General features: G+C 40.3%; 2 protein-coding genes across 5 annotated transcripts in view; both read right to left on the reverse strand.

Annotated features, from left to right (window-relative positions):
- The window catches only part of ABCB4 (ATP binding cassette subfamily B member 4), a 97,374-nt gene extending 93,607 nt beyond the window's left edge, over positions 1–3,767 (reverse strand). For both annotated transcript variants that reach the window (XM_082472472.1, XM_082472470.1), the window contains exon 1: positions 645–3,767. In XM_082472472.1, coding sequence (XP_082328598.1) covers positions 645–655 — 11 coding nt within the window. In that variant the 5' untranslated portion in view covers positions 656–3,767. The remainder of the gene's footprint in view (positions 1–644) is intronic.
- Positions 3,768–14,758: 10,991 nt separating this feature from the next.
- The window catches only part of ABCB1 (ATP binding cassette subfamily B member 1), a 102,380-nt gene continuing 96,220 nt past the window's right edge, over positions 14,759–20,918 (reverse strand). For all 3 annotated transcript variants that reach the window (XM_082472467.1, XM_082472468.1, XM_082472469.1), the window contains 3 exons: positions 19,759–19,965; positions 16,160–16,306; positions 14,759–15,373 (listed from right to left, as the gene is read on the reverse strand). In XM_082472467.1, coding sequence (XP_082328593.1) covers positions 15,167–15,373; positions 16,160–16,306; positions 19,759–19,965 — 561 coding nt within the window. In that variant the 3' untranslated portion in view covers positions 14,759–15,166. The remainder of the gene's footprint in view (positions 15,374–16,159; positions 16,307–19,758; positions 19,966–20,918) is intronic.

Here is a 20,918-nt window from a genome sequence, read left to right on the forward strand (position 1 = left end):
ATTAATTAATTTTAAGAAAAGTATACATGCACCCCCAATGTTCACTGCAGCACTATTTACAATAGCCAAGACAGGGAAGCAGCCCAAATGTTCATTGACAGATGAATGGATAAAGAATAAGTGGTATACATATACAATGGAATATTACTTAACCATAAAAAAGAAGGAAATAACATCATTTGCAGCAACATGGATGGATCTAGAAATTATCATACTAAGTGAAGTAAGTTAGACAGAGAAAGACAAATATTATATGATATCACTTACAGGTGGAATCTAAAAAACAGTACAAATGAACTTATTTATAAAACAGAAACCAACTCACAGACAGAAAACAAACGTATGGTTACCAAAGGGGAAAGGGTAGAGGGATAAATTTGGAATATGGGATTAACAGATGCACACTACTTTATATAAAATAGATAAAAAAACAAGGATTCACTGTATAGCACAGGGAACTATACTCAATATCTTGTAATAAACTATAACGAAAAAAAGAATATAGATATATACATATATATGTATGACCAAATCACTTTGCTGTATACATCTGAAACTAACACAATATTATAAATCAACTATACTTCAATTAAAGGAAAAAAAAAAAAACCCCCACAGGCCAAAAACAAAAATGAAGAACTCACCACCATGTCATTCTTTGGATTCCAAGGTCCTTAGCTGGTTTGTCTTCTTCTCTTCACTTTTCAGAGTATTCTTATGATTGTTTTATAAATAACGTTCTGTATTTCTGGTTGTACTTAGCAGGAGGAATAGGGAAAAATATGTCTACTCCAGCTTCTTGGAAGTTGCTACCAGATTTTAAAAATCCATTTTCTCTAATAGGGTGCCGAGGCAAAGGAAGAAGATTCTAAAATCAAATTAGCCAATCTTTGTATTTGTTCATCAATAGAAAAAGGGATGTGAAGTATTAGATAAAAAGATTTCTCTAACTTATCTACTCATTCCCCTTCTCCACACTCTCTCACCTTCTTAGGAACCTCCAGTAGATCATGGCTACTTATAAAAATCTGTGTTTTTCTATGTAAGACATGCAGGTAGGTGGACATTGTCTCAGTCTGACCTTAAACTTACTCTGCAACAAAGCATAAAGTCAAATGCCGTAACTATAGACCTTGCCACAGAATAACGAGGTACCCCTAAAGAAACCAGGGTATAAGCTCTTTGTTCATTATAGCCTTATGTTATGTTATATTATACATTACACTGCATTAATTATTCTTACATCTTTTTCTTCCTACTAGACTGTGAGCTCCTTTAAGAAAGGGGATGAACTAAATTTAGTACCTGGCACATTGCAAGCACCTGATAAACACTCCATTCTACCTTCTTTCCCACCTCTTTTCCACCTCCAGCTAGTTCAGGAATCAAGGCAGAAAGCCCAAAGGAGAAACTGCATCCGCAATTAATCTAGGCTTGGAGAAGACCTCTAATTGAATATCCATCAATCAGTACCATCAATCAGTACCTCAAACTAGATCTTGCAGAAAGTGCTGGCTACCTCCCACCCCACCACGCACACCTTTGAAGATTCTGACACAACAGTTCACCGAAGGATTAAAAGGGAAGGGTTGTGGAACTTGTCTTCCACGCCCCGTCTCTTAGAGGTCTGACCAGTTGTGTCAATATTTGTTCATTTGTTCAAGAAATATTTATGGAGGAAGAGAAGGATGGATTTTAAAGATCAAGGTTTTCCAAACTGTGACCTGAGGAGTACCAGCAGGTACTTAGATAACAAGGGTTCCATGGTCAAATAAGTTTGAGGAATGCTGGTTACCATGCTGCTCTCTCAAAGGTCATCAGGCACATCAAACTCTTTGAGAGTTCTATAGTAACAAGGCCATTTAACTTTTTTTAGGTGTGTTTCTTCCCTCCACTCCCAGCCCACAATACCCATTGAAAATACAAAATTTGTATTCTCTAATCTCACATATGAGGTTACATCTAAGAGAAATAATTCTAAAAGTCCAAAAGCAGGGAAATAATACAAAAAATAGATAAAAGTGAAGAGTGGAGCCCTGGAAGGAGGTATGATCTTCATTTGAGGCAAAAGGCAGATAAGGATGTGGTGGGATATGTGAGAGGTTTCATACATTAAGTAGGAATCTAGACTCACAGACATAATTGAGAAGGTTTTTAGAAAGCAATCATTACCTTGTCAAGAATGGTGGCTTCTCTTTGAAATAACTGGAACTGTCTTTTATCAGTTGAAGTCCCAGGAGGAGAGGAAAGGCACATTTGAATTAGGATATTCAAGGAGGATTTAATGAAGTGACTATTTACAAAGGTATGGGCAGAACATAGGGTATAGTGGATACACCATAATGGATAGTGTAGTATGTTGGAGCCACAAAAATGGGGGTGGGCACTGCCTTTCCTAGGCCAGCATGGGTGCGGGGAGGGAGAAGTTACCAGAACTTCTCCCTCCCCGCACCCTTATGAGTGTCATGTAGAGAAAACTGCTTTGAAAAGGACAGTGATCCCCTCCAACTGTCCCCCAGGTTTCCCTTTAGCTGAACCCACAGAAGTCAATCTCCCGGGCAGAGAGCAGTGTGGAGAGAAGGGAGAAGAGTAAATATGGAAGGGCAAAGGGAAGATATTTGACACGTCTCAAGGTGGAAGAATCTGGAAACTGGCAACTCTACCATTTCCTGCCTAGCTGTGTCTATTCATGATCCTCGCAACACTTTTGAAGAGGGCACATGCTATGTCAAGATACTGCCCTGAGCAGAGAGAAGATGTATAGACTACAAGATAAAGACTTTGCCCTCAGGTATATAAAATACCTATAAACAGAGAGAAAAAATAAGCAAATATTTTAAATATAGTGTGAAACATAAACTTGAAGAGGTGTAGAAAGTATATGGGAGTTTGGTGCAGAGGATCTGCATAGCTAACCTATGACATTGGCCTTGATATGCAAGGCTAAAATTGTTGGCCAAAGTAGACTTTCCAGTGTAAATGCAAATTTTGAAAACTGAAAATGTACTTGAGGGCTTCCCTGGTGGCACAGTGGTTAAGAATCCACCTGCCAATGCAGGGGACACGGGTTCGAGCCCTGGTCCAGGAAGATCCCACACGCCGCGGAGCAACTAAGCCCGTGCATCACAACTACTGAGCCTGTGCTCTAGAGCCCGTGAGCCGCAACTACCGAAGCCCAGGTGCCTAGAGCCCGTGCTCGGCAACAAGAGAGGCCACCGCAATGAGAAGTCCGCGCACCGCAATGAAGAGTAGCCCCTGCTCGCTGCAACTAGAGAAAGCCCGTGTGCAGCAACGAAGACCCAACGCAGCCAAAAATAAATAAATAAAATAAATAAATTAAAAAAAAAATAAAATGTCCTTGAAATTTAATTTCATCTACTAATAGCCAATAAAAAATTTAGCTTCTCCAAAAACTCACTTTCAGAATTGAAATATATGCAAAAGACTTATTCACGACTGTAAACTTTTATGAAACATCCAGTATTTTGTATTTAGCCTCTGACATTCTTCTAAGTATTTGTTCTCACAGAGGGAATCCATAAAATTGTTTTTTTTTCACTTTAACCCAACCATTTCCCTTTAGCATATTGCTCTCCAGGTTTTATCTATATGTACATGTTCCAGACCTGGCCTCCCTGATCCCAAAGAATTCTATACCATTTTTTTTTTAGTCTAAGGAGGCAGATTACTGTGGCCATAGTGTTTTCCAAATAGTTCAGGTAGTCTCAGCCATAGCTCGGCTAGAACTGCCACTTTTCCAAGCAACACAGACAGGTTGCTCTCCAGGTTTTATCTATATGTACATGTTCCAGACCTGGCCTCCCTGATCCCAAAGAATTCTATACCATTTTTTTTTTAGTCTAAGGAGGCAGATTACTGTGGCCATAGTGTTTTCCAAATAATTCAGGTAGTCTCAGCCATAGCTCGGCTAGAACTGCTACTTTTCCAAGCAACATAGACAGGTTGCTCTCCAGGTTTTATCTATATGTACATGTTCCAGACCTGGCCTCCCTGATCCCAAAGAATTCTATACCATTTTTTTTTTAGTCTAAGGAGGCAGATTACTGTGGCCATAGTGTTTTCCAAATAGTTCAGGTAGTCTCAGCCATAGCTTGGCTAGAACTGCCACTTTTCCAAGCAACATAGACAGGTTGCTCTCCAGGTTTTATCTATATGTACATGTTCCAGACCTGGCCTCCCTGATCCCAAAGAATTCTATACCATTTTTTTTTTAGTCTAAGGAGGCAGATTACTGTGGCCATAGTGTTTTCCAAATAGTTCAGGTAGTCTCAGCCATAGCTCGGCTAGAACTGCTACTTTTCCAAGCAACATAGACAGGTTGCTCTCCAGGTTTTATCTATATGTACATGTTCCAGACCTGGCCTCCCTGATCCCAAAGAATTCTATACCATTTTTTTTTTAGTCTAAGGAGGCAGATTACTGTGGCCATAGTGTTTTCCAAATAGTTCAGGTAGTCTCAGCCATAGCTCGGCTAGAACTGCCACTTTTCCAAGCAACACAGACAGGTTGCTCTCCAGGTTTTATCTATATGTACATGTTCCAGACCTGGCCTCCCTGATCCCAAAGAATTCTATACCATTTTTTTTTTAGTCTAAGGAGGCAGATTACTGTGGCCATAGTGTTTTCCAAATAATTCAGGTAGTCTCAGCCATAGCTCGGCTAGAACTGCTACTTTTCCAAGCAACATAGACAGGTTGCTCTCCAGGTTTTATCTATATGTACATGTTCCAGACCTGGCCTCCCTGATCCCAAAGAATTCTATACCATTTTTTTTTTAGTCTAAGGAGGCAGATTACTGTGGCCATAGTGTTTTCCAAATAGTTCAGGTAGTCTCAGCCATAGCTCGGCTAGAACTGCCACTTTTCCAAGCAACACAGACAATCCATGGAAAAATGACTCATTGCCTGAGTCACCTATTTAAACTCTAAAGAGTGGGAGTAGTGGGGTCATTGCCCACACTGACAGACATGTTTTGCATAAGAGGGAATTGAACAGGGACAATGAACTCTTTGGGAAATGCAAAAACTGTCATACTCAAATTCTGATAGAACAGGAAAGCCTCAAATGCCAACTGTTTAATGATAGAATTAAATATTAGAAGTATGACTTAATAACATCGTTTAGCTTTCTCTTTCTATCTCTTCACTAAAAAGAAAAAAAAAAAAACAAACCCTCTTTCCCTCACCTTGCCTTTTCCCCTCCTTCCCAAAAAGAACAGTGTGATTTCTGGCCTGAGAGGCTAGGATGTTGGGGCCCCTGATGCCTGTGGTTGAAATACTCCAGTCGCAGAAGCTCTCTTGCAGCTTTCCCACATGTGCAAGGGTTACACGGTAGGTTTCTAAAGTGTGTTCTTTTCTTCCTTAAGGAGTTTGTAAAAGGGTGATATGTCCATCTGCATAACAGAAATCAAAGTTAAGTTAAATGTGATTTATTTTATAAAATCTTACTGCACAGGTACCTTTGTAGGAATGTGGACACTCAAAAGTAGGGCATATCTCAACTCTCTATTTCAAATAAACCACAGCAAGAATAAAAATACACCTATTCTGGCACACCAGACCCTTCAGGCTTGGTTCCTACCTGACTTCCCAGACTCATCCCTGTGGTGGCCACCACCCACTCCTCCCAACACCCAACACCTGAAACTGAGCACCATGAATCACTTCTGATCCAGCCTTCCAGGCTGTTTACACTGCTCTCCACATGCATAGGTTTTCTCTACTGTCCATCTGACAAGTAGATTCTCAGTTCTCTAGGAAGTTTTTTTTAAACCCTCAAAGTACTCCCAGGAGAAGTGATGGCTCTCTTCTTAGTTTCCCAAGAAGTCTTGTGTTATGACACCTACACACATCACTAAACTTATTTCCTGTCTCCTTAAACCGTGGCTCCTTGTCTTATCATTGTGCTCCTAATAATATCTAGCCCATAGGCACTTAAGATAATTCTTAGGTGAATAAATATAAAACAGAACTTCCTTTTCATGAGAATTGGTGGCCTTGAAGAGCAAGAAACACACGAAGTGAAGGCAACCAACATTTTTCTTTTGATATATTCTATCTGTTGAGTATTCTCCTAAATACTTTATTATAATATTTAGTGCTCAAGTAATCCAATGAGGTAGCTATTGAAATTCCTTAAGTCCCAATGAGGAAGTAAAAGTTGAGAGAAAATAAGTAACTTGCCCAAAGAATCACATGTGTAACAAACAGGCAGCCAGAAGAGAAACCCAGGTTTTCTCGCTGGAGCGCCTTGGTGCTTCTCCACGTAACAAGCAACAATCAATAAGAGGGAAAACATTTTAAATTTTGCTGCCTAGTGCCGAAAGCAAAAATGTTCAGTTTCCAATTCAAAGGTCACTTTTCCTTATGACCAAAACTGGCTCTTTTGAAAGAGTCCTGGTAAAAATATTTCATCATGTATCTTTGCCTCTTGCACATATCTGTAAGCACTGCTGCTCTTCTCTTTGCTATTCTGATTTCTCCTGACGCCAAGGGCAGAGGTCTTTCACCTTAGTGTTAGAAGTTCCAAGTGGGACAAAGGACTACAGTTACAGACGGTGCTCCAGAAAATCTGTTGTCTAATCTTTTTTTAAGACTGACAAATCTTTTTTCGTTTTCATTTAACAAAGATTTTTATTGAGGACTTTCTACATCGATGGAGGTGTTGGATTACAACGGTGAACCAGATGCCCACCAAGATATTACAGCCTACAGCATACTTTTGAAGATCGAGAGTTAAGGCAAGCGAAAATCCTTCATAGGCTCTGCAAGTAGAAGGGTTATTACTCATTCTAGTTATCAATTGGTTTAAAATAATGGTTTTTTTGATCCCTTATGGTTCTGCAGATTGACTGGGCTCAGCTGGCTGGTTCTCATCTCATGAGGGTACAGTCAGATGCTGGCGGGGGCTGCAGTCGTCTGAAGGCTTGACTGGGCTGGATGTCTGAGATACCCACTCACGTGCCTGGCACTTGATACTGGCTGTGGGCTGGGGGCTCTGCTGAGTCAAGTCATGTGGCCTTCCCATGTAACTCGGGCTGCTTCTTATGGCACAGTGGCTGGGTTCTGAGAGGGAGGGGTAAAACACTCCCGAACTCCACTTTGTCAGGCAGGGCTCCCAGAGGTAACAGGCCAGAGTGTCTCATGCCACCCTCCGCCTTGATCAGCCAGCTCCAACGACAACATCCTTCTTTCTGTACTTCAAATCCTTTTGGAACAGGCTGTTTCCTCCACCTGAAATGCTGTCTGTCCCTTCATCCCTATATCCTGTCTTCCACACTCACACCATTTCCTGGGTAACTCCTCATTTTTCAGATTTTAGCCCAAATTATTATCACTTCAAGAGCAGCAAATTTTTTTTTTTCTTGGCCACGCCATGTGGCTTGCAGGATCTTAGTTCCTTGATCAGGGATCGAACCCGTACCCCCTGCAGTGGAAGCACAGAATCCTAACCACTGGACTGCCAGATAATTCCAAGAGCAGCAAGTCTCTAAGTAAACTTTCACCATATGATTCTCCTATTTCTCTTTTAACTTTTTCTTGTTAAATGATCATAGACTCACAGGAAGTTGCAAAAACTGTAGAGTCCTGTGTACCCTTCATCCAGCTTCCCTGAATGACAGCAGGTAGTAACTATAATACAAAATCAAACCCAGGACGTTGACATTGGTATAATACTGTTATCAGACTACTCTAACTTCTTAAAAGTATTTTTTTCTTTTACAAAATTATGGACACAATTCCCATACAGTTTTCCCTTTTATTTGGTAGAGTAGGTAAAGGTGGGTCACAGGTCTTATGGTAATGATGAGCTCCACTCCTTATTTTTTATGTAAAACTATATGGCCTTAGATAAGAATACTGTTAATATATCTTATATTAACAAATTACTTTTCAGATGTTAATTTTTGATAAAGCAAAACTGACCCAGAGGAAAGTTCATACTGGATAAAAAAAAAAAAAAAAAATTGGCAAAAGAGCAGACACTGATCCTCGAGTACATACTAAGGATGCTGCCAGACAAAAGAGCAAAGTGATGCAAAGACATAATACTTTCCTCAAAAGGTTCACAAACTAGAAGCAGGCATCTGAAATGAAGATGTGAGTAAGAAAAATGAATCAAAAAGACTTCTTATTATTGAGACCTGGAAACAAGTTGCTGCTTTTTGTGTCAGGAAACAGAAACACACTTTGGCCTGAATTCAGAAGTTCGTTCTGGTGAACAAAATCACCATCATTGTTTAGAGTTGGACAGAGCTGGAGAATCGTAGGATGGAACTAAGAAAATAAGAGTTGAATTCAAGCAAACAGCACACAGGGGACTCATCTGTGTTTAGTTAGTACCCAAGGGCCATACTTTTCAAAACCTTCTACTATGATGTCACCTTCAAGCCATATGAACACATCATCTTCCTCCTAAGAGTTCCTCACCTCCATCAATGTCACAGCACTTTCCTAGCCAGTTTTTTTCCTCCCTCCACCTTTCACATCTAGACTATGGATATTTCTCACAGCCACCCGTTCTTCTCTCTTTTCACTAGCCCAACTCAGAGCCTCATTACACTCCTTTTTAAAAAAATAAAATAAAATAAAAGCATTATATTTAGCTTCCCTGATTTGAAGCCTGTATCAGTTCCCCAAGGCTACTGTAACCAATTAGCACAAATTTGGTGGCTTAACATGGAAAACAGTATGGAGGTTACCCAAAAAATTAAAAACAGAACTACTACATGATCCAGCGATTCCACTTCTGGGTATATATCTGAAGGAAATGAAATCCGCACTGCATGTTCATTGCAACATTATTCACAGTAGCCAAAATTTGGAAACAATCTAAGTATCCATCAAAGTATGACTAGATAAAGAAAATGTCCTATATACATAAAATGGAATACTGTTCAGCCATAAAAAGAAGGAAATCCTGCATTTGTGGCAACACAAATGAACCTGGAGGGCATTATGCTAAGTGAGATAAGCCAGGCAGAGAAAGACACATTTTTTGGTAGAAACTTTAGGACACTCTGTATGTGTATATGATCATATCATCTGCAAAGACAATTTTACTTCTTCCTTTCTGATTTGAATGCCATTTTTTTTTTCTTGCCTGATTACTCTGGCTAGAATGCGCAGTACTATGTTGACTAGGAGTCGAGAGTGGGGACTCTTATCTCATTCCTGATCTTAGAGGAAAACCTTTCAACCTTTCACCAATGAGTATGCTGTTAGCTGTAGACTTACAATATATGGCCTTTATTGTGTTAAGGTATATTGCCTATATAACCAATTTGTTGAAAGTTTTTATCATGAAAGGATGTTGTATTTTGTCAAATTCTTTTCTGCATCTACTGAGATGATCTCATTTTTATTTTTCATTTTATTAATTTTATTTAATAAAAATAATTTATTAATAAATTATTGATTTGCATATCTTGAACCACCCTTGCATCCCAGGGATAAAGCCCCCTTGAAGCTGTATGATCCTTCTAATGTGCAGTTAAATTCAGTTTGCTAGTATTTTATCAAGAATTTTTGCATCTATATTCATCACAGATGTTTGTCTGTCGTTTCCGTGTAATGTTCATACTTGGCTTTTTAATCAGGACAATGCTGGCCTCGTACAATGACTTTGGAAGTGGTCCCTCCTATTCAATTTTTTGGAAGAGTTTGAGAAAGATTGGTGTTATTCTTCTTTAAATGTTTGGTAGAATTCACCAGTGAAACCATCTGGCCCTGGGTTTTTCTTTGTTGGGAGGTTTTGGTTTACTGACTTAATCTCCTTACTCATTATTGGTCTATTCAGATTTTTGACTTCTTCATGATTCAGTCTTGGTATGGTGTATGTTTCTAAGAATTTATCAGTTTGTTTTTATCCAATTTGTTGGTGTATAACTGTTTAGTCTCTTATGAACCTATTTCTGTGCCATCAGTTGTAATTTCTCCCCTTTCATTTCCAATTTTATTTGATTTCTCTGTTTTTCTTTCTAGCTAGTCAATATTGCTTATCTTTTCCAAAAAAAGTTATTATTTTCATTGTTCTTTTCTTTTGTTTTTCTAGTCTTTATTTCTGTTCTGATCTTATTTCCTTTCTGCTGATAACTTTGGTCTTAGTTTATTTTTCTTTTCCTAGTTTCCTGAAGTGTAAAGGTAGCTTTTCTAAGATCTTTCTCATTTCTTAATGTAGGCATTCATCTCCATAAACTTCCCTCTTAAAACATCTTTTGCTGCATCTCATAGGTTTTGGTATGTTGTGTTTCCATCTTCATTTGCTTCAAGATATTTTTTAAAATTTCCTCTTTTTTTCCTTAACCTATTGGTTGTTCAGGAGTGTTTAATTTCCATATTACTGTTAATTTTCCAACTTTCCTCCTGTCATTGATTTTAAGTTTCTATCACTGTGGTTGGAAAAGATAACTTGCTATCATTTTAGTCTTAAATTTACTAACACTTGCTTTGTGACTTATCATATGATCTCTCCTGGAGAATTTTACATGTGTACTTGAGAAGCATGTGTATTCTGCTGCTGCTGGATGGAATGTTCCCTACATGTCCGCTAATCCATTTGGTCTAAAGTGTAGTTCAGATCCAACATTTCTTTGTTGATGGTCTCTTTATTGTTTAAAGTAGGATACTGAAGTCCCCTACTATTATAGTATTGTTGTCTATTTCTCACTTCAGATCTCTTAGTATTCACTGAATATATTTAGGTGCTCCAATGTTGGGCACATATATATTCACAACTGTGATAACTTCTTGATGAATTGACTCCTTTATCACTATATAATGACCTTCTCTGTCTTTTGTTATTGCTTTTGGCTTTAAGTCTATTTTCTCTGATATGTCTATTTTCTCTGGCAGGCGCAAGCAGATCTGTTCTCTTTTGGTTTCTACTTGCATGGAGTATGTTTTTCCATGCCTTCACTTTGAGCCTATGTGTGTCCTTAACGTTGAAGTAAGTCTCTTGTAGTCAGCATATAATTGGGTCTTGTTTTGTTAACCATCCAGCCACTCTATGCCTTTTAATTGGAGAATTTAATCAACATACGTTTACAGTAATTATTGATAGGTAATGACTTCTTAGTGCTATCTTGTTAATTGCTTTCTGGCTATTTTGTAGTTCCCTTGTTCCTTTCTTCCTCTCTTGCTGCCTTCCTTTGTGAATTGATGATTTTCCATAGTGGTATGCTCTGATTCTCTTCTCTTTTGTGAATGTGCTGTAGGGTTTTGCTTTGTGGTTACCATGAAGCTTACATAAAACATCCAACACATATAATAGTTTATTTTACACTGATAACAACTTTGCATACAAAAACTCTAACCTTTTACTCCCCCCTTTTATGTTTTTGATGTCACAATTTACCTCTTTTTTTAAAAATTTATTTATTTATTTTTGGCTGCGTTGGGTCTTCGTTGCTGCACGCGGGCTTTCTCTAGTTGCAGCGAGCGGGGGCTACTCTTCGTTGTGGTGCGCGGGCTTCTCATTGTGGTGTCTTCTCTTGTTGCGGAGCACGAGCTCTAGGCACGCAGGCTTCAGTAGCTGTGGCGCGCAGGCTTCAGTAGTTGTGGTGCACGGGCTCAGTAGTTGTGGCACACGGGCTTAGTTGCTCCGCGGCATGTGGGATCTTCCCAGACCAGGGCTTGAACGCACGTCCCCTGCATTGGTAGGCAGGCGGATTCTTAACCACTGCGCCACCAGGGAAGCCCACAATTTACCTCTTTATATTGTGTATTTATTAATAAATTGTAGCTATAGCTATTATTAATACTCTTGTCCTTTAACCTTTATACTGTCCTATAACTTTTAATACAGCACCATATTACAGTATCAGAGTATTCTGAAGTTGACTACATGTTACTAATTAGCATCCTTTCATTACAGCTTGAAGAACTCCTGTCAGCATTTCTTGTAAGGCAGGTCTTGCAGTGGTGAATTCTGTCAGCTTTTGTTTGTCTGAGAAAGTCTTTCTCTCTCCTTCGTTTATGAAGGACAACTTTGCTGGACAGAGTACTCTTGATTGGGAGGGCTTTTTTTTTTCCTTTCAGCACTTTGAAAGTTATCATCCCACTCTCTCCTGGCCTGTAAGGTTTCTGCTGAGAAATCCACTGATAGCCTTATGGGGGTTCTCTTGAAAGTTATAAGCTTTTTTTCTCTCTTGATGCTTTTAAGATTCCTTGTTTTAGATTTTTAACAGTTTTATTATAATGTGTATTGGAGAGGATCTCTCTAAGTTGATTTTGTTGGGTGGCCTAGAACCTTCGTGAATTTGGAGATCTAAATCTCTGCCCAGGTCTGGAAAATTCTTAGCCACTATTTCTTTAAATAAGCTTTCTGTCCTCTCTTCTCCTTCCAGCACACCAATAATTCACAAATTGGTTCTTTGGATAGTACTCTATATATCATGTAGGCTTTCTCATTCTCTCCTCTGACTAGGTAATTTCCAAGTTCTTCTCTTCTGTCTTCTGACTGACCTATTCTGCTACTGATGCTCTTTATTATATTTTTCATTTCATTCACTGTATTCTTCAGCTTCAGAATTTGTTTGGTTCCTTTTAATATTTTCTATCTCTGTTAAATTCCTCATTTTGTTTGTGTATTGTTTTTCTAATTTTGTTGACTTGTCTTTGTGTTTTCTTTGAACTCACAGAGTTTCCTGAAAACAGCATGTTTGAATTCACTACCAGATAAATCACAGATCTCCATGTCTTGGGTTGGTTACTGGAAGATTATTGTGACCCTTTGGTGGTGTCACGTTTCCTTGATTTTTCATATTCCTTGAAGTTCTGCATTGCTGTCTTCCCATTTGAAGTTAAAGTCACCTCCTCCTGTCTTTATTAACTGGCTTCAGGAGAGAAGTATCTTCCATCAGCCCTGCTAGTGATTCTGAGGCTTTCTCAGACCTTCTCTGGTTACACCTGATCCACACTTCTTGCTCCCTCTTGTGGCAGAATCCTTAAGCTTATATGCCTCCCCTTGATCTGCAATGCACCAAGCCATGTATTGGCTGCCTCCCTTTTGTTTCTCAAAGGTGGCCCTAAAGGCTCATTTGTGGTCTCTCCCTGGCCTGCAGATTCAAGCCTGCATTCTTTGTGTGCTTGAATATCACTCACCATCTGCCAGATCTTGCTCTCACCACTGCTGCTGGGAGCACACACAGGGAGCCAGCCACAGGGTCAGGGGGTTTGTGTGGGTGAGGCATACTGAGCACTGGGGACACCCGTGCGCCCGTTGGAGGATCTGCAGGTGAGGCATTCCCAGCAGCTTGAGGGCAGGCTTCTTGAATTTGGTTAGCAGGCTCTGTGTCCCTTTAACACCCTCTGAGGGAGCTATGTGCCATTCTCCATCTCTTCCTGCCTCTCAGTCATGCAGTTCATGTTTCAGTACTCTGGATGTGGGGACAGAAAAAGGAGCTCCTTTGGCAGCCTCCCATGAGCCACGTGTCACTCACAAGCTCTCACTTTCCCTGAGAGAAATCACAGGCTGATCTCTCTTGGCCCTAAGCTGTGTCCCCTTGGGGGGAGGGGTGGTGCAAGTCAGGTCAAGTTGTTCCTCTCATCCTTTCAATGCTTCCAAACTCAGAGTTTTTTTGCTCCAAAGGTGTGCTGGAACTTCTCATCTGGAAACCGGGACTTGTACAAAGGCTCTCTGGTCTGTGGGTGATTGTCTTAGACAGTGTTTTCCAGGGCCTCCTGGACCAAGGCCAAGGGGGGCTGGAGCCAGTTCACAGGTTACTGCAGGGTCCACAGCCAGGATCCAGGTCTTTATCCCTATTAGTTGACTCACAGGGAAGCCAGACTCCTCTTAGGTCCCTTGGCATATGATGCTGGATCCCACAGCTCCCAAAAAGGTACTTTTGTCTGTGCTTGGTTGCCAAATTATGTCACTGAGGGAGAAACAAAGGATGTCTTATTCCGCCATGGGGCTGATGTTACCCCTCAAGGGTTTGTTGTTTTAATCTACATTCCTTTGAGAGTGTGCACTTTCTTTCTCCTGAGTTTCTTCTTTGGGATTTACTGGACCATGTCCTCCGCCAATTTTTCCTTGGAGGTGATGGCATTTTTTTCCTTTTAAAATTCTTTATATATTAACAATACCAATTATTTATAATAAATATGGCAAATATTGCTCCCAGCTTGTGACTTTCAATCATGTTTATAGTGCTTTTTGGCTGGTCTTTTTATAGTCAGAGTATCATTTTCTGGTGATATTTTCCTTTTTCATCATGTTTTCATGATGATGTATTTAAACTTATGGCACATTTTAATGACCTGCTGCCAGAAGGATCAACTTTGGAAGAGACCAATTACTGGGAAAAGTGATGCATTATCAAAACAGAAAAAGAATTGTATTTTTAAAAATGCAAAAGTATTAAAATCCTGTAAGAGCCCTTTATAAGAGCAATGCAAGATATTCAATGTACATCAGAGTATACACTTCACAACTGTCCATCCTCTGCCCCATCTCAGCCCCTAAAATCCTGTATTCATCTATGTGGTCGGTTTGACAGCCAGCATAAAGTGGAAATGCAAGAATCAGCAGGATCAAGTCCAAGAAGAATGAAGCCAGATGGCTTTGTAGAACCCAATGTGAAAAGACATGTACAATAGGAATTATTACACTGCTTAACCATTCTTACAAAAATTAATGAGCGTTTTTAAAGAAGTCCTTTTTTTAAAGTGCAGAAACGATCCTCAGTAGTCCAACTGGGAGATGATAGATTTACAGGCACTTTAGACAAGATGACTCCAGTCATATAAAAGTTTAGTTTTATTATAGGCACTTTATGCAAACATTCAGTACTTTTTGCTACTTCTATAATCTTTCAGCAAGGTAGTCAGTTACAGTCTGAATAAGAAAATATAAACAAAAATTATACACTTTATTAACAAAATCTACTTTGAATGATTCTATACGTTTTATAATGCAATTCAAACCATTACTTTTCTCCAGTTGATGCTGTTTCTTTCTGTTCCTTCAATTATAGTCTCCGAAGACTGTGAACTGGGTGGAATGATCTTCCACCGCAGCAGGAAATGTTAAATAAGTAACTCTACATAGTTTTCCGAAGCAGTGCTCACTTTTCAAATTTTGATTAAATGCCATATTTTAACACAAATATTAGGCAATATTTAATAGCTCATACGGTCACAGTTCACTGGCGCTTTGCTCCAGCCTGGACACTGACCATGGAGAAATAGATGCCTTTCTGTGCCAGCAGCTGCTGGTGTGTGCCGTGCTCCTTGACTCTGCCGTTCTCAATCACCACTATCAAGTCTGCGTTCTGGATGGTGGACAGGCGGTGAGCGATCACGATGCAGGTGCGCCCTTCTTGGGCTTTGTCCAGGGCTTCTTGGACAACCTGTTCAATAATCACACAAATTAACTCTGATCATGATAATCCACTCCCTTGAATTTCTCCTCCGTAACAAGCCTCACAATTTCTCCAACGATACGTGCTTCTTTAACAGTGGTGTCAATGGAATATAACATAGATTTTACAAAGCAAGGGATCTGTCATATCAGAAGAATACTGAATCCTAGTTTGGTTTATCTCAAAGTCATGACTGTAAATACAGCCTATGCAATCATTTAGAAGCACTTAGTAGTGTGCCCAGCCTTGCGGCATCCTTCTGGTCTAGCACTACAGTAAATTCAGGAAGCCTGAGCACAGGCCAAACACAGCCTCTTTGAATTTTGTTATTTTTAAGATAAAAAAAAAATCAGAATGAGTTTATCTTTCAGATACCTGAATACTCAACTTTCTCTCAAACTGAAAACAATTGCTAGTATTTACCTTCAAGTACAGTCAGCTTTTAACATTGTTCTGTGCTTCCACTTTTTTATATAGTTGTTGAGGAAATGCTGCCAGTAGAAATGGGACTATGCCTCCTGAATGCAGCTTCTTAGATCAATACAAAGTGATCTGGGGCTGATTTTTGGAGCACAAGTGTTATAAGACTAATCTGCCTTGTTTCATCTTAGTTCTCTTGAATAACAGCTACTGAAAATGTTTAAATTCCACTGAAAGTAACAAAACTCAGTATCTGGCTGAATTTTGCTCTCTACTGTAGAAGATAGAAGCATAATTTAAACCTTTTAAGGGGCAACTGCTTCAAGTGTGAATGAGTCCACGTTAAATTCTTACCTTTTCACTTTCTGTATCCAGAGCTGATGTAGCTTCATCCAGAAGCAAAATATGAGGCTGTCTAACAAGGGCACGAGCTATTGCAATGCGCTGTTTCTGGCCACCAGAGAGCTGAGTTCCTTTGTCTCCTACTCTGGTGTTATATTTCTGTAAATAGGGTTTTGTTATTATGAAAAGTAGAACTGATAAAGTTCTGAAAGAGAGTTTGCTTGCAGAAAGTAGGATAACCACTTCCATATCCCCAAAAAGTTTAGGTTCAGAAGCTAAGAATGGGTTGAAGGAGAGTTAAACAACAAAAACATAGCTCTAAATGGCAGGATTAACCTCTCTTCTTGAAAACAGACGTTTGGGTCTTAAAAGTTATGCTTTAGTGTAGACAAGTCAACATATTTATGAGGAAGATGACTGTTGCAATGTGAGGCTCTTCCAGCCTTCTGGTTTCATTGCATTTGGGACAAAGATTGGTAGGAGGAAGGAAATTTGATTTTAACAGTCTATGCATAATAAAATAATTGAAACTCATTTTATTTATAACCAGCAGGTGATGCTCTCTGCATTATTTTAAAGTGAGAAAGGACGCATAGAGGGAGGGGATATGGGATGTATGTATACGTATAGCTGATTCACTTTGTTATACAGCAGAAATTAACACACCATTGTAAAGCAATTATATGCCATAAAGATGTTAAAAAAATAAAATGTCAATTATGATAATATCCTTTAAAAAAAATAAAGTGAGGAAGGGAAGAAATTCTTGGGATGCTAGCCTTTTGTTGTCTGTTTTTATAAGACTATCTCCAAAGCTTCAACAATTTTAATGGATGCTATGAAATTCTATTCAATATCTAACTTGAAAAGCTGAAATCTCCTGATTTACTTTTGTTTTCAGAGTTCTCCTGAAATTTTTCACGTATTGTTTCCCAGAGTAGATAATGCTCACTAAGTATCCAATATGACGATAAGGACAGGAATTAATAGGGTATGTAGGGGAGAGCAGAAATGTAATGTGTAACCTAAAAAAACCATATTATCTTTTTATTTTCAGGTCCTTGCCAGGCTGAAATGTTAGTCAAACTGTGGGCTCTGACATCCAGAGTTTGACTTTAAAATTCATGTTCTACTTCCTACACTGTTGGTGGGAATGTTAAGCTGGTGCAGCCACTATGGAAAACAGTATAGCGGTTCTTCAGAAAACTAAAAATAGAATTACCGTATGATCCAGCAATCCCACTCCTGGGCATATATCCAGAGAACACTATAACTCAAAAAGACACATGCACCCCTATATTCATAGCAGCACTATTCACAATAGCAAGACATGGAAGCAACTTAAATGTCCATCGACAGATGAATAGACAAAGAATATGTGGTACATATATACAATGGAATATTACTCAGCCATAAAAAAGAACAAAATAATGCCATTTGCAGCAACATGGATACAACTAGAGATTATCATACTAAGTGAAGTCAGAAAGAGAAAGACAAATACCATTATGATATCACTTATACATTTCCGGAATCTAAAATATGACACAAATGAACCTGTCTACGAGACAGAAACAGACTCATAGACATAGAGAACAGACTTGTGGTTGCCAAGGGGGAAGGGGGGAGGGGAGGGACAGAGTGGGAGGCTGGGGTTAGCAGATGTAAGCTATTATATATGGAATGGATACACAACAAGGTCCTACTGTATGGCACAGAGAACTATATTCAGTATCCTATGATAAAGCATAATGAAAAATATTAAAAAAAGAATGTGTGTGTATATATATATATATATATATATATATATATATATATATATATATATATATATATAGGGCTGAATCACTTTGCTGTACAGCAGAAATTAACACAACATTGTAAATCAACTATCCTTCAATTAAAAAAAATTCATTCTATGTAGGGTTGCCTGTTTTTACTTGCTATTTCTGGCAACCTTAGTTCTATGGCACTCAACATAGAGCTCTCCACCTGCAGGTGGAGTAAGCGAGCCCAGGGGAGGTTCCGGCAGATGCTAGGGACTGGCCCAACCCAGAGCTGCAGCCACCAGGGAGGCCAGAGCACTGGAGCGAGTCCCATGAGGGTGCAGAGGTTGCCAGGCTGCACTGCCACAGTATCGATCCTGTTGAGGCAGATAAAGGCAGGGCTGTACCCTTGAGAGGAGGAAACTGGACCAGCCCCCTGCAGGGTGAGGTAAATCCTAGTGCGAACCACTCAGGTGAAGAAGTAGGTCCTTGGACAGAAAATAGGACTTAAGTGGTTTTGCCTTCTCTTTCCAGGTCTAGACATTGAGGAAAAGAATTATGATGTCTACAGGTGTGCTCTGTAGACAGAGCCCAGAGCCCAGAAAGGTAGGTCCCGGTGGTAGACAAATGTGAGAGGGGCAAGGTATATTTCATAAGCTAGATAATAATTACTCTCTGTATTTGCCTTTGTTAACCCCTAGCCCAGTGCTTCTCAAACTTTACCTGCATCAGTATCACCTGGGATATTAAAACACAGATTGCTAGACCCTACCTCCAAGTTTCTGATTCAGCAGGTCTGGGGTCAGGCCTGAAAATCTGCATTTCTTACAAGATCCCAGGTGATGCTGATGTTCCGGCCCACGCCCAGACTCTGAGAACACTGACTTCGCCATGAGTAAAGGGAATTAGAGTTACATGCTAGCCCTGGGAAGGGCCAATTATCCACAGATGGGCTAGAAGGTTAAAGGAGGGGAGGGGACAATGCCTCTTCCCTGGGGCTTATGATGTGTGGTGACAGCAGTTACCCAAAGAAGAGCCTCCAGAAAAGGAAATCTTGGGAGAGGGTTGGGGCCATAAGGCATTGCCATCTTGCCCCATGAGGAGAGGACCTTCTCTGCCAGTTTCAGGCTACTGAGCTTTATTTTTTATGGGGGGCACTTCCTTAAAATAAAGAACATAACTGTGATAATGGGGGCAGGTGGGTTAGAGAAGACAGGTCTAGATTGCAAGGCAAAATACAGGACCTAAGAGGCTTAAGAGAGGGCAAGAGGTTCCATTTACCTAACTTCCTAGGAGGAATTCAGAAGGCATCCGTGGGACAACAGCCCAGGGAAGGTTTCAATCATCAGCCCTACAAGCAGAGGTTGGGGCGCATGGAATGTGCAATGGTGAGAGATGACACGACACCACGGACACTCCAATGGCTCAGCCTTACTCAGAGCCTTCTTTCTGGCATGGGGCCAGTTCCCTGGCCTGGCCTGACTCCATAGAGGGAGGTTTGAGGCTTGGGGGACAGCGGCAAGGAGGTGGAAGGAAGGAAGGTTGGGAGAGAAATGGTGGGGGAGGGTCACGCTTCCTTCTGTGCGCCCTGCACCCAGACTTGGAGGGAAAGGTCTCCCAGGCATTATGTACTTTTTGGTCAGGCTGCTCACAGGGAGTGAGTCGGGTGATCAGGTAAACATCACATCCACTGGGGATGGGAAGTGCGGGCAGATGCTTGTATACAGGTGGACGTGTGTTTTAGTTGCTCATTTCACCTTTGGGATCCAGCCCTTTAGAAGGCACAAGCATAGGCCAGGGGGGCTGCCACAGGCTCCCAGGCACCTTACTTGGAGAGAGACTTACATCAGGCAGCGTCTCAACGAAGGGGTGTATGTTGGCCTCCTTGGCTGCCTGCACGATCTCCTCCTGTGACACGACCCGGCTGTTGTCCCCGTAGGCGATGTTCTCGCCGATGCTGCAGTCAAACAGGATGGGCTCCTGGGACACAATGCCCATGTGTGCTCGGAGCCACTGGACATTCAGGTGCTTTATTTCCTTGCCGTCAATTAGCTGAAAACAAGAGATCACAGATCATCTTCAGAACCAGCACATTTTTTGAATTTAGCAAAATTAATATCGTTATTTCATACATTAAGACCGCCAAGTTATTATGAGAATTTTGTTGTTGTTTTCAGTTTGGATTGTCAAGGTTAACTGAATAAGGTCATAATTGTATGCTTTGAGGAACCATCATATTTCTTCTGTTTTAACCCTATGCCTGTGGTAGGCAGAATAATGCACCTCTCCTCCATCCAAGATATCCATGTTCTCATTCATGAAACCTGCGAATGTTATTCACAAGTGTAGATGGAATTACGATGTAAGGTTGCCCATCAGCTGACCTCAAAATGACGAGGTTACCTTAGATTATCCAGGTGGACCCAACATAATCATAAGGGTCCTTAACTGTGCAAGAGGGGGGCAGGAGAGTGGGTATCACAGTGGAGCAACATGAGGAAGACTCAACCGGTCATTGCTGGCTTTGAAGATGCAAGAAGGGGCCACGGGCTAGAAAAGGTAAGAAAGCAGATTCTCCCCTAGAGCCTCCAGAAGGCACAGAGCCCTGCTGACACCCTGACTTTAGCCCAGTGAGATCCACTTTGGACATATGACCTCCAGAATTTGTAGGATAAATCTGTGTTGTTTTATCCCACTAAATTTGCTGTAATTTGTTATAGCTACCACAGGAAACTAATAAAATGCATTCTAATTCTGGGATGTATTCTGGCATCCTTATTCTTATGTACTGATTTTTCACAGGAAAAGTAGCCACCATTAGATTGGAAATAACTAACTGCTATACCATATAATAGGTTTGTAGGTCACGTTTCTGATCTGACCAGTTAGTTAGGATCTAACTGACCTGTTAGTTAGGATCTAAGTTTTTGAGGACTTAAATGAAACAGAAGCGAGCGTCGGATGGTGGCTGTTATATCTCTAAATCGTTGTTGATCTTAGGAATG

Source organism: Balaenoptera physalus (assembly GCF_965194825.1).
Source record: "Balaenoptera physalus genome assembly, chromosome: 8".
Classification (NCBI taxonomy): Eukaryota; Metazoa; Chordata; class Mammalia; order Artiodactyla; family Balaenopteridae; genus Balaenoptera; species Balaenoptera physalus.